At 44.7% G+C, this 14144-nt stretch overlaps 2 protein-coding genes across 3 annotated transcripts in view; both read right to left on the reverse strand.

Annotated features, from left to right (window-relative positions):
• Positions 1-8013: 8013 nt before the first annotated feature.
• CUNH3orf62 (chromosome unknown C3orf62 homolog) lies at positions 8014-12177 on the reverse strand. Its single transcript, XM_051204283.1, has 3 exons — positions 11597-12177; positions 9579-9670; positions 8014-8464 (listed from the first exon to the last, which is right to left on the reverse strand). Exons 1-3 carry the CDS (start codon positions 12010-12012, stop codon positions 8199-8201), a joined length of 774 nt encoding a protein of 257 aa, XP_051060240.1. The 5' UTR covers positions 12013-12177; the 3' UTR covers positions 8014-8198.
• A 668-nt stretch (positions 12178-12845) lies between these two features.
• Positions 12846-14144, reverse strand: part of Usp4 (ubiquitin specific peptidase 4) — a 35706-nt gene continuing 34407 nt past the window's right edge. For both annotated transcript variants that reach the window (XM_051204271.1, XM_051204263.1), the window contains one exon: positions 12846-13639. In XM_051204271.1, coding sequence (XP_051060228.1) covers positions 13478-13639 — 162 coding nt within the window. In that variant the 3' untranslated portion in view covers positions 12846-13477. The remainder of the gene's footprint in view (positions 13640-14144) is intronic.

Consider the following 14144-nt stretch of genomic DNA (forward strand, 5'->3'; position numbering starts at 1 on the left):
TCTGCTTAAAAACATAGTATTAGCCAGGCGGTGGTGGCACAGGCCCAGTACTCAGGGAGGCAGAGGCAAGCAGATTTCTGTAAATTCGAGGCCAGCCTGATCTATAGAGTAAGTCCCAGGACAGCCAGGACTGTTAATACAGAGAAACCCCGTCTTGAAAAACCAAACCAAACCAACAAACAAATAAAATTGGGCTGGAAAGATGGCTTAGCAGTTAAGTGCACATACTCTTGCTGACAAGCAGAGTTCTGTGTCCAGTACCTACAACAGGCAGCTCACAACTGCCTGACTCCCAACTCCAGGGCATCGGAAGCCCTCTTCTACCTTCCTTGAACACCTGCACACATGTTGCTTACACGCAGAAAGACATGCATATATGCGTATTACAAAGAACAATTTTTCTTGAGCTTTATCTCTATATACCTGGGACTGTCCTAGAACTCAGTGATCTGCGTGCCTCTACCCCTAGAATGATAGGATTAAAAGTGTGCACCATCATGCCTGACAAAATAAAACTTTATTGTTGTTGATTTTTCAAGACAAAGCTTCTCTATGTAACAGCCCCGGCTGCCCTGGAACTCACTTTGTAGACCAGACTGGCCTCAAACTCAGAAATCTGCCTGCCTCTGCCTCCCAACTGCTGGGATTATGGTGTGGGTACCACTGCTTGGCTAAGGAAAAGGCTTTTATAATAGACTTAGACATTCCATTTATATCTTGTTGATGGTTTTTGTTATTTTTATTTGGAAGAACTTGTACCTCATGATTACCTGGAATCCATAATAAAGTTTAGAATAGACTCAGACTCATGGTGATCCCCTTTCTTCAACCTCTCAAGTGCTGGGGTCATGGACATAAACAACCATGACTGACTTTGAAATGTTTAATTTTTGCAACATATATGCATTTCTTTGTAATAACTAAAAGTGGGCAGGAAGGTGGCTCAGCAGTTAAAGCACTTGCCACACAAATGTGAGAAATAGAGTTCAGATCCCCTAAAATCCACATAAAAATTCTATATGGGTGAGTCAGCCTATCTGTAATTCTAGCCTTAGAAGGTGGAGACACAATTCCTAGAACATACTGTCTAACAAAACTAGCCATATCTGTGAGTTCTAGCTTTGTTTAAGAGACTCTGCCTGGAGATTGTTTGAGGATGGCTCCTAACATCAACCTTGGACTTCCACATGCATGTGCCTCTGCACACATGTGCCCACACACCACAATAACACATGCAAAGTGGAAAAACAAAACACACACACAACCAAACCTCTGGGTGTGGCAGGACATGCTTGTAATTTCAGGGGGGTTAAGACAACAGGACCCTAGGTTCAATGCCAGCCCAGGCCACATAGTGATTCTGTGTGGAGGAAAGGGAGAGGAAAAGGAGGAGAAGGGAAGGGAGGAAGGAACAGAAAAGGGATAGTAAAGAAAGTCAATTAGGGAGAAGCTTCATGGAATGAGTGGTTTCCTAAAATCGCCGATTTCCAAGCCAGTCTCCAGCCACTGGAGACTAGACTGTTGAAGAACAAGTGTCTCTTAATTTCTTTCTTTTCAGGGGTGTGTTTCCCATAAAACTCTGTAGTTCTTGAATCTACCTGTGACACCATTGGCAGGGTACCTGACATTGGTCTGTTCCCTTCCAGACCTAGGGCCTTCTGTAGCCTGGACCTCCCACATATATGGGCAGTCAGAGACATCCTCTCTTAGGCCAAGCTAGTTCAAGCCTGGGTTCTGCCTCAGGCTGTGCAAGCAACTTCTTCCTGAGGACCATATAGGCTGGCTGTTTACTCTCCCCTCCGAAGCCTCCATTGCAACCCCTGCTGGGCTTCATTGCTTGTGCTCAGAAGTTATGAGAAGCAGCAGCCCTACCACCCAAAAAGGCGGCCCTTCCAGCCCTTCCCAGACTGACTAGAGTTGCTCACCAAGCCACTAGAAGGAAGCTTTGAGACCAAAGGACCTTATTTCTGTTAAACAATGTAGTAGTTGTTATGTTTTATTTTTATCTTTGCTGATGTTTGTTGTTTTAATATTTGAGTTCAAAGTTGAGATCCTATGAATTTAAAGTTCTTTTCACGTAGTATTTATGACTGGGGCCCTTCTTGAATCATCTAATTGTAAAATGCCAAAAATGGACCCTGTGTTGTTGGACTCTGCTGTTACAGCATGCTCTATTCTTCGGAAGTACTTCACTTTGTGTGATGATGTCAAAGTTCAGTGTGACTCAGTGTTCCCAGAGCTGAGTGTTTTTATAGAATAAGTGCTAAATTTGTCTCCTAACAAGGCTGAGGTAGTTAAAAACTACACTGCCTGTCTCTGGCAATCATCAGGAAAGGGTATTCTGTTTCTTATTTTATTCCTATGGCTTTTTACTTTTTTTATTCCTGCCAGACGTGGTGAGCATGACACAGCCTCAAGCGTGTCCCTGGAACACACATTTTTGGCTCTTCAGATGCTCCTAGAGCTGTATGTAGCTACACAGGGGTGGATGGAGTGGGAGGTCTAGGGGTGGGAGGATGGAGAATCTGCTAAGTGCTCCTCCCTCTGTTACTCCAGGATTGAAATGAAGCTGACTATAGCACTTAATTGTCTGACAGTCCACTATCAATTTACATATCACCAGCAAAAGGGGCCTTTTACATTCTGGGGGGGGGGGTGAGGGGAGGCAAGGAAAGTGTGTGTGTGTGTGTGTGCGTGCGCTCTCCTTATACCCTGTAGATTCTGAGGACCATTGATCCTCTCTCTGTTCTGTTTTATCTCACACTGATGTAGCTGAGTATAGTGTTCTTGTTTTCTTGTTAGTTTCTTGTTCTAGTTCTTGTTTTACTTGCCTTGATCAGGGTTATAAGCCCCAGAAGTAAGAGCACCACATGCCTTGCCCTTGCTGTGCCCCCAGCATACAGGAGAGTGTCTGACTTGGTACTTGGCTGCATTTTTAGGCAAATAGCTTTTGAAAAGCCTTGTCTTAAACCTGGCAGTGGTTGTGCATGCATTTAATCCCAGCACTGGGGAGGCAGAGGCAGCTGATTTCTGAGTTCAAGGCCAGCCTGGACTACACAGTGAGTTCCAGGACAGCCAGGGTTACACAGAGAGACCTGTCTTATAAAAAAAAAAAAAAAAAGCCCAACAACAACAACAATAGTGAACCTCCCCCTACACACACATACACACACACACACACACACCCTCCCACAAGCTCTGTCTTGACAATGAGCCTTCCTTCAGAAGCTCCAAAAGTCTCCCGCTTATGCCTTGTCTCATAGACAATTCCTAGCAGCTCTTCCTTCCCCTAGTGTGCCCACTGCTCTCCCTGGATAGGTTTGCAGTTTAGGTGGGTTTTTTGTTTTTGTTTTTGGTTTTTTTCAGTCATAAGCCAAAATTCTTTAATTTTTTTCCGACAGCCTAGGACAGAGAGTTCTTCCATACGAGGGCTTGGGCCCATTGTTGAATACATTTCCTCAGTAAAACTTTGTTTCTTCTGTAAATACTTAGTTTGAAACTAAAATAGTAATGTTCTCCACACCAAGAAGAAAAATTGCCAGAACCTTACATGATCTGGGGATGACAGTCTTTTCAACAATTCTCAGGCAACAATTCTTAGGAAAATGGCTTCTGAAGCCTCCCTATTTACATGACCCTTACCTTTTTTCCTGAAATGGTATTTCCTCAGAGAAGTACCATGTGGGTCCTATATGAGCCCTTTCCACAAATCTTCATCAGTTTTTCTTGAACATCAACATCTTTCCTACTAGCTTGTTCCTGGGTGTTAATGCGAAGGATACAGGCCCCTCAAACTGCCTGTTTCCTTCCTGTTCTTTTGATTCTTCTGGAATTTTCTTTGAGGTTGAAAGGGGAAAGCCCAAGAGAAGGCCAAGGAGTTAGGAAAAGCAGGACAGAGGTCAGTGTCCTGTTCCCCAAGTTGGGGGATCCTGAGAGCTAGAGATAAGAAGAAAGGTTTCAGGGAACGCCCTCTCTGGCACAGGCTCATGCTCAGAGTACCCTGACACTCACCTGGGTAGACATCAGTATAGGGTCTTGAACTAGATCTAGGTAGCCAAGCTTAGGAATCTGGAGAGCACTGTCTTGCAGTTGGTCTGAGGGCAGTTGTCAGTTTCAAGCTCTGACAACAGCTGCCTGCCTGGCCTGCCTTCCCCCTGCTCTTTAACCCTCTTTTGCAACATCTGCAGACTAACTCTTGCCTTACTGTCTCAGAGTAGACCAGTCTACTTCTAAAGCTTTGGCTTTAGCATCTTGGTAGGATGAAGGCTTAGAACCTGAAAATTCTAAGGGTGGATGGGCCCAGCTTCTCACACCTTATGCTGTGATTTGGATTTGCAGTTTGCAGCTAGCAGGTTCCAGTGTTCCTATTTATTCTTGAATTTGCCTTGTTTCTATTTTGATTCTTGTAATCCAAATTGCAGTTTAGTGTTTCCACGGAAACAATTCAGTGATTGTTTGGTGTGCCAAGATGAACTGCGGGGGAGGGAGCTGCATGACATCAAACATTTTAAAAAGTTTCTCAGACATGACCAGGGTCAACTGTCACACATCATGAATGCCTTTGGATCCTGAAAACCTTTAGTTTTATTAAATGCTATATTCTAAGCTCCCATATCCTCTCCAGCAAATTCCTGAAAAACAGTTCCTCCTCCTTCCCGCTGAGCAGATGACACAGGCAGGAAGGGCTATTAAGGGCACATTATCGAGCCAGGGGATTTAAACAATTGAGGAAGTCTGTGTCTACTTGAGTAATCTGGGGCTAGCCTGTCAGAGACTTGAGGCTTACTTGCTTTGCCAAAATCTACAGTAAACATCTGTTTAGATATTTTCACATAAATCCTTAGCTAAAACAAAACCAAAGTATATCTGCCTGTCTGGTCAGAGGAAGCCTGAATCATCTATCCTTCCTTCCCTATCTTCTCCTTGTATTGTGCCACATTCCCGAGGGCTAATCGCCACCATAAGCAAAAACAAGTGTTCCACAGTTCGGTTCTGTCCTCATCCACTGCAGCAACCTCCCCTTCAAAGCCGGGAATGCTGGAGACTACACACATACCGGTGAATTCAACTGCGACAACCAGCCTGAGGATCCAGTACCCTTGGGACAGCAGTCTTACAGGAGTCCTGTGTAGCCCTGGAATCCATCCCTTCAGTTCTCACAATCTGACAGTTGGTGACAGATGTCCATGATTGGTTGATGGAGATGGCAACATAGAGCAGAAATGTCTCAGGGCTGAGAATGGAGCTCAGTGACAAGTGCTTGCTAGTGTGTCTGAGTCCAGGGGTTGGTTTGCAGACACACGTTGATTTCTATTATTTTGGTTTTTTTTCAAGACAAAGTTTCTCTGTGTAGCCTTGGCTGTCCTGGTACTCCATTTGTAAACCAGGCTGGCCTTAAACTCACAGAGATCCACCGGCCTCTGCCTACCAACTGCTGGGATTAAAGGCATGTGCCACCTTGCCCAGTAAAATAGAAAACATTTTTTTAAAACCACTATAATTCCACACACTTTTAATCCCAGCACTTGGGAGGCAGAGGCAGGCAAATCTCTGTGAGTTCAAGGCCAGCCTGGTATACAGAGCTAGTTCCAGGACAGCCTCCAAAGCTACACAGAGAAACCCTGTCTTGAAAAAAACAAACAAACAAAAAACAAAAACAAAACAAAAAAAACCCCCACAAAAACAAAAGAACATTGTAATTCTCTTTGATGCTTCCCTATAATTTTGTTGTTGTTTGAGACAGGATTTCTCTTGTGTAGCCTTGGCTGTCCTGGAGCTCACTCTATAGACAGGCTGGATTAATTTTTGGATATACATTAAAAAAAAAAAGCTGGGAGTTGATTGCATTTTTTAAAATTTTTATTCATTTATAGTGATCTATCTACCATGTGGTTGCTAGAAATTGAACTCAGAACCTCTGGAAGAGCAGCCAGTGCTCTTAATCGCCGAGCCAACTCAGATGATTGCATTTTTAAATGTTAAATTTTGGAATAACTTTAGATTTACAGAAAACTTAAATATGGTGAGCATGTGTAAACTCTGCCCAGCTTTCCCAGTACTGACATAAACTGATATATTTATAAAGCCAGGAAACTAGTATCAATACATTAAACACCAGCCTTCATGTAGATTCCCCTCATGTAAACATCTGTTACTGTGCTAGCATACAGTCAGGATTCACGTATTTCTTAGTCCTGTTGGTGAGAGGTTTTGAATCCTAGTTTTATGACCTTGAAAATCCTGAAATTCTGGTCAGGGATCCTAGAGTATCCTGTCTCATGGTTTTAGACTGAGGACTGTAGGTTTTGTAAGCATATCACAGATGAAGCACTCCTTTTAGATTGGCTTTCAACACACTATGGCAGTGGTTCTCAACCATCCTAATGCTGTAACCCTATAATACAGTTCATGAGGTGATCTCACAACTATTATGAATTGTAAATGTCTGTTTTCCGATGGTCCAAGGTAACCCCTATGAAAGGGTCATTTGACCTGCAAGTCACAACCCACAGGTTGAGAACCACTGCACTATGATGTAGTCATCCTCGTGGGTGCTAACCACTGGGCCCCTCTGTCAGGGCAAGGACTCTCAAGCATCAGAGCCATCCACCCAGCTCTCCTCCTCATTACACAAATCAGGCTGTCTCTGAACTTGCCATTCTGCCTTAGCCTCCCAAGTGTGCACCACCACACCTGTCTTCTTGGTCTAACATCTACATGCATTACTTGTGATGACAACTGTCTGCAGGTTTCTCCACTCTAAGTTTACAGTGGATGGTGGTGGCACATGCCTTAAATCCCAGCACTCAGGAGGCAGAGGCAGGGGGATCTCTGCAGGTTCTAGGACAGCCAGGACTACACAGAAAAACAAAGTCAAAAAGAAAAAAGGAGTAAACAAGTCTAGTTCATTTTTAAGGGTTATGATGGGGAAAGAGGTAAGGGCAGAATTCCCTCTACATCTGTGGAGTTTGCTGGTGCACACCTTTGTGAGACAGCTTGTTGAGAAGCCAGTGTGCTCTTCATAGAGAGTTCTAGGACTGCCAGGGATATACACTCTTTTTTACAAAAAGCAAAGTCCACTTCCACATAATATGCTGGCTTGAGGAATATTTTATGAACATGAATCTCAAGTAGGCTGACATCTCTCATCTAGAACAACCTGAGCTGAGCAGAGGCAGCCAAGGATACTTGAGCTTTCCAAGTCTGACCTCTAACCCACAGGCTGTGTTACTGAATATGTTCCCTCCTGTAGGGATTAAACAGCAGTTAGCCAAGAAGAGCCACGAGTTAGACTTGTCCTTTTCTCTTGCCTCAGGCAAGCAATGCCCATGACCATCTCTTCATGGAGTTCCATTTGACAGAAGTGGCTAGGTGTGTTGAGAGATTGCCAGAGGATGGTGTGCATGCTACTGAGAAGTGATATGCTACCTCTGCCACATATGCCAGTCAAGTAAGTACCACTGAGCCAAATCCCAAGACTAAAATAGCTGTTAAAATAATTGAATGATACTGAGTCATCTTTCCTACCACTGTTTTTTTTTTTTTTTTTTTTCCTGTGCTGACTTCAGGAGGGCAATGACCTGGTCCCTCCTCTGTCTTGGCTCAGCACAGTGAGATGGTATGGTTCAGGTGACATGGTAGATAGGTAAACCTGTACTGACCTCCCCTAACCACCCTCTCAGCAAGGTCCACATGTCTGTGGAGGTTACATTAGGTTCTGAAGGAGACAGCCTGGAATCTTACCAGAAACTGACTCAAGCAGATCTGCAGAGGCATCACTCTAGGTAGAGTAGGGTAGGGCTAGGGAGTGAAGGGAGGTAAATCAGGGCATGAGCAAAGCATGGACACAGGAAACGGATCCCTGTGTGCACAGTGTGTGAAGAGAGCAGAGGACACAGTTAACAGAGGGCCCAAGCCAAGCCTGGCTCTTCTGAAGCAAGCTTACCTGTGGTGACAAACCCACCCTGGGAATCTGTATAAAAGACTTCAAGGAGGAAGAGCAGAGGCACAACCTACCAAGGGTATTGCATATATTGAACACCAATCAGAAACACACTTTAAAATGTCAAGTCAAAAATACTCCAAACATTTCAAAATAACGAATATTAATGCCCAGACTCTGCTCAAAATGGGATTCAGCAGGTATTAATGCAGCAATTCAGGCTCTGCCACTGTGGCTGCTGAAAAATCAACTCTCCCTACTCTATTTGGTATTTAAAAGAGGTCATCAAGTTGTAGTCCTCTTCCAAGTCCAGAACAGTCTCAACAATATTCTGGTCATCAAAAGCCTGCTTGAGGCTACTGGGGTCAGCATCCAAAGCCTTCCGAGGGCTCTCGTCCACAAGCAGGGCCCAGGCCTCCTCCTTCAGGGGTGAATCTTGGCAACGTCCACATACACGGTTCAATTCATTTTCAAATTCTAGTTTTCCAGCCAGTTCTTCAATAGTTCGGATACTTGTGTGGTCTTAAAACAACAACAGAAGGACATTCAGTTTTATAGTTTTACTTACAATGTTTCTGAGAACATTTCAGACACAAGTTAAAAACCACAAAACTGATAAAACTCATGAAAGAACCTTTGTCTAGCTTGATACCTACTACCACAAGCTAGCAAGCAAATAGACACACAAACCATAAATGGATAGGCATTCCAAAGCCAATGCAGAACTAGGCATTCCAACCCCAGCACACACAAGTGAGCATCAGCATAAGGTGGGGCTGACACCTTCTTTTTATACCCCAGAATTCATCCAGCCACAATTATCTATCCATTCCCAAGAAAGGTATGAATAAAATATACATGCTTGTTCCGGCATCCATATAACTCCCTGACCTGTGGGGGTGACAAGATGGTATGAAAAGCAAGGTCTTTAGGGTAATCGGAATGCTGATTGGTGCTGGAAAAGATAGGCAGAAGTATCGATGACTTCAGTTTATATCCTGGGGCTATCAGAGGACAGTCAGTCCTCCAAAGTTACAGAGAGGTCCCTCCTTATACCTCCCTTTCTAACCTGGTGATTCTTCCATGTTAACAGTTTCTGGCAATGCCTGAGGCTATGTATCTCTTAATCAGGAGCTGCTGGTCCACTGTGCAATATGAGTCATTCAGAAATAGGACACACAGTACAGAGAACATACAGATATAGAATGTATGCAGGATAAACGTCTGAGTGCTGGGTGGGGTGGTACACACTTATCCTAGGACTCAGAAGAGTCAAGCAGGAAAATTACAAATTCCAGGTCATTCTGGCCTGACCAGTCAGAGGCTGAAAAAGAAAAGCTTAGCTGCTTAGCCTGGCAATAGGGGTATCACACACCTTTAGTCTCAACACTCAAGAGGCAGAGACAGGCAGATCTCTATGAGTTTGAGGCCAGCCTGGTCTACAAATCAAGTGCCAGGATGCAATACAGAGGAACCCTGTCTGGAAAAACCAAACCAAACCAAACCAAACAAAAAACAAAAAGGGGGGGGGTTACTGATTATTTCACTGTTCTGAAACTAAATTTACCAAATAAGATGTGTGGACACCTGGCCTATGTGAAAGACCAAGGAAAGAATGGCCCAGCTCTCTACTTACCGATCATATCTAGCAGATCCTTTGTGACCTCTTGGCTAGAACTGCTGAGCAGCATATTTGAGTCAACTTTTATGTCTCTCTCCATATCCTTCCTGCAGTCCCAATTGGGGTGAGGGAAGAAGATAGGGATTAGATATTCTTTCAGGAAAATATGGAAAAACTTCTGACAGTCCAAAACACAATTGTTTATGTATACAGTGTTCTACCTGCATGTTTATCTACATGCCAAAAGGGTATCAGGTATCATTATAGATGGCTATGAGCCACCATGGTGGCTGGGAATTGAACTCAGGACCTCTGGAAGAGCAACCAGAGTGCTCTTAAATCTCTGAGCCATCTCTCTAGACCCTGTTGTTTTAAAATAGTCTCACTACATAGCCCTGGCTAGCCTGGAACTAACTGTGTAACCCAGGGAGGCCACAAATTCAGAGATCTCTCTGCTTTTGCCTCTTGAGTGCTTGGGATTCAAGACATGCCACCATGAGCAGCTTAGACTAAAATTTACCTTTTATGCTATCAGACTAATCAGAAAATAAATCAGTGAAGAAACCAATAGCAACATCATAATAACACATTCCACTACAAGATGTTAATGTTTATGAAACCAACAAATATTTGCAGTTAAATGGCTTCTCAATTCCTTGACTTTGGGATAGGCAAGATGGCCACAGTCATCCCTGCTCTAAGTCAAGGTGCCTGGGAAGAGGCAGTTTGTAGCCACTTAGTGGGCCAAAAGGAGATAGTAGAGTTGTTTGCTTTTGTTTTCATTTTTCAAGACAGAATTTCTCTGTATAGCCCTGGCTGTCCTGGAACTCACTCTGTAGACCAGGCTGGCCTTGAATTCAGAGATCAGCCTGCCTCTGCCTCTGGGATTAAAGGCATGCGACACCACTGCCAACTGAAACAAAAACAACGCCAGGAAGTAGGGTGTAGCCATGGATCTAAGTGTGGACAAAGGAAGGTAAAGGCTCTGGCTCTGAACACAAAAGCTGGTATGGGTTACGTTTGTTTCTACATCAGATCACTCAGGACTGGTACTTTATGCCTCTAATCCCTGTACTTGGGACTTGAGTTCTAAGTGACCCTCAGCTACACAGGAGTTGAAAGCCAGATGGTCAACATTAAACTGTCTTTAAAAAAGCAAAAATAGGCTGGCAATACAAATGGATAAGCCTGTGGCGACTTGAGTTGGATCCCTGAAACCACAGTGGAATCAACTCCTGAAGGTTTTGTTTTCCTTTGACTACACTCAAAGCCACATATACACACTAATAAAAATTTTAAAAATTAGAAAAAAATCATCGGCTAGAAATGGCTTTTGGTTTTTTTTTTTTTTTTTTTCCCTCCCCCCAAGACAGGTTTTCTGTGTGTATAGTCCTGGCTGTCCTGGAACTCACAGAGATCCAACCTGCCTTCCTCCCTAGTGCTGGGATCAAAGGCACTAAAGCCACCAGGCCCCAGCTGAGAAGGATCAGTTAAGAGCACTGGCTGGATTTCCAGATACACAGCTCCTGCATGACGACGTTAGTTCCAGGGGATACAAGGCCACAGTCTTCTGGCCTTTGCTGGCACCTGGGGAAGGCATGTGGTGCACAGCCATGCTTGCAGGCAAAATAGCCACACATACAAAATACGAATTAGGAAAACCCTTAAGGTGTAAGAAAAACATTGCTAAGGCTTGTAGTTCAGTGGTAGAATGTCTGCCCTAGAATGCACGAGGCCTTGGTTGAATCCTCAACACCACCCACAAATTTAACAGTAATTTTCTTAACACTGATTACCCTTTTGGGTACCATAGTTTCTGTGACTGTTTGGATATCTAGAGATTTCAACCATTCAACACAAAACACAATAAAACTGTTGAGCCAGATTCTGAAAAACATGTATGAATTTTTTGTAGATTCTTAGCACTCCCAAGAAAAGGTTAGCTTAGTAATGAATCAAATCTGGGCTCTTCTATTTTTTTTTTTTTAAGATACAATTTTCCCTAATTGATGCTATTTTCAAATAAGAATCACCTTAAACTTTCTTTTCTCCAGTTTTCCCCATCTCCTGCAGCTCTCCAAAACTGTCTTTCCCGTGCCAAAATGGAAGAGTGCATCAACACATTTTCCTTGCTGGTCAGAGGTTTTCTTTTGGGGTATAAAGGTAGGGGTTTTGCATTAACTGGGACATGGTGTGGCACAAAGACAGGATTCTCATTCTCGGGAGCACATGAAGCACCAGCGCAGGGGACAGCAGAGGGGCAGGCTGCCAGTGGGTTTCTGCACAGCAGCCTGTGCACCGGCATAGAGGCTAGCGACGGAGCGTCCAGCCTCTGCGGACCCGTGCATTCTTGGGAATGCCTGACTCCTTCAAAGGCTCGGTCTATGGCTGCAGTCAACTCCTTTCTGCATCTTCGTAGTTTCTCAGACATTTTCCTGAAAGCGACCATGCCTTTTATTATGTAATAAACGGAAAGGCACAGAACAAAGCGACAATGATGCTATACAAAAGGCTGAGATTCAACCCAGGTTTCGAGTTTGATCTACGCTTACACCACATCATCCTTCCTTTGCCTCGAGAGGGGATTATTACCCGCCATTCTCAGGACTCCAGATAGCAGGGAAGGGCCTGAAACCCACCTCACCCTCCAGAGCTTCCTTAGGGGGTCACCGGCTAAGCCTTTCCCGCCGCCCCCTACTGCGCCCAGCTGTTGTGGGAGTCCCCAAACTATGGCCAATGGAGGCCGGAACAGGCCCCCCGCTGTGTCCTCACCCAGCCGTGGCCGCACAGCAGTGCCCAACGGTCACTGCGCTCACGTGCCACTCTCAACTCGCGAACTAGGTTAAAGGTCGGTCGAGAGTCACATGACCAATGAGGGGCAACAAAGACTCAGAAAGGTGGGCTGTTAGCATGCAGGAGTAAGGGGGAGTGGTAACAGCGCGATAAGGGAGAGAATCGGGTCTGAAGGGATCTACTAATAAAAAAATGTGGTTTTTTTGGGGGGAGGCGCGGTAAGGGGCGGGGTTGTTTCAGGGGCTGGGTCTTTCTGTGTAGTCCCGGCTGTCTTGGAACTCGCTCTGTAGATCACGCTCGTCTCAAACTCAGAGATCTGCCTGCCTCTGCCTCCCGGGTGCTGGAATTAAAGGCGTACAACACCACCGCCCGGCCCCAAAAAATATTTTCTTAAACCTCATTAGTTAACTAGAGTGTTTTGAAGACCTGACAAACACCCATCGTGTTCTTTGAAGCCAGCGGAAAAACAATGCCACACACTGCACCCAGTTTTATGAATGAACTTATTTTTAAGGGAGAGGTAATGAAAGTCCCACATAAAATCAGACTGATTATCAAGGGGAGTGGAATTAACAGAACGTCAAGGTTCCATGAGAAACTGAACACAAGACCCCCAGTAACAGGAAATTCTGAGAAGGGAAGAGAAGTGAGTTCCAGTGGTGTTTAGAAAACTATAAACCTATCCCAGTGAACAGCAAAGAACTCAAGGGCAACATCAAGTTTACTGAGGCTTGGTTTACTGTGGCCAGACTACTGGGGTGACCAGTATGGGCACCAGAACCCCAAACCCAGTTCAGAGCAGCCCTGCATGGGTCTTCATGGCTGCACCATACTCAATTACAGGGTGTTGCTCTCCACGCTTTGGAATCCATGAGACACTGTGTAACAATCCCACCCCACATTTCAGCTCCACGGGTTTTATCTCACCACCCGTTTGAAAGAAAAAATAATTCAGCCTCTCAACATAACCCTTCTGAGAAAGCAGGGTCTTTTTTTTCCTCTTCTCATAAAAGAAGGTAATTTCCTCATCTGGTTTTTAGATTGACATGAGCAGTCTTCAAGAGTGCCAGAGACATTCTCCTGGGGTGGCACTGTGGGGTGGCGGGGTTGCTGAGTCAGCATCAGTTGGTGTCCATGCTGGAAGCCTCATCATCCCCCAGGCCCTGCTGTGAGCTGCCCAGCCTCATCCCTCCATCAGAAGAGCCAGGAAAACTGGTGAGAGAAGGTGGACTGTGACATTCATCATCCCGACGCTGATAAAATAACACGTAGGCAGCTTTCGTCTAAAACACAAGGAAGGGGGGAGAACCCATTTACTGTTAACAAACTCACCCCCCGTCCTTGTTACTTTATGCTATAAACTCATCATGGTAGCTCTTGCCTATAATCCCAGCAAGTGGAGGAAGAGCCCGAGAGAGGAGAAATTTTTTCCAAGTTCAAAGCCAGCCTGGGCTTCAGAGTGAAACTGTGTGAAAAAAAATCTTAAACAGGATGTGGTGACACGCACCAGAAATGTAAGCACTCAGGAAGCAGAGGCAGGAGCATTACCTTAAGTTTGAGACTAGCCCGACACACAAAGAGAGTGTAGACAGTCAGAGGTATGTAGGAAGACAAGGACTCTGAATGGACAAGAGTGAAGGAATGAACAAGCGTCATCAGCGATTTGCACATCCACACTTGGGAGCAGCCGTGAAGGCCCTTTACTAGCCGCCTCCCGACATTGCTGCCATGGCTATGGGGAAATGAAGGTTTACTATGATGATACTAGGAAAATTGAGTTTCTCCATT

This window comes from Phodopus roborovskii, unplaced genomic scaffold (genome assembly GCF_943737965.1).
Source record: "Phodopus roborovskii unplaced genomic scaffold, PHOROB, whole genome shotgun sequence".
Taxonomy (NCBI): Eukaryota; Metazoa; Chordata; class Mammalia; order Rodentia; family Cricetidae; genus Phodopus; species Phodopus roborovskii.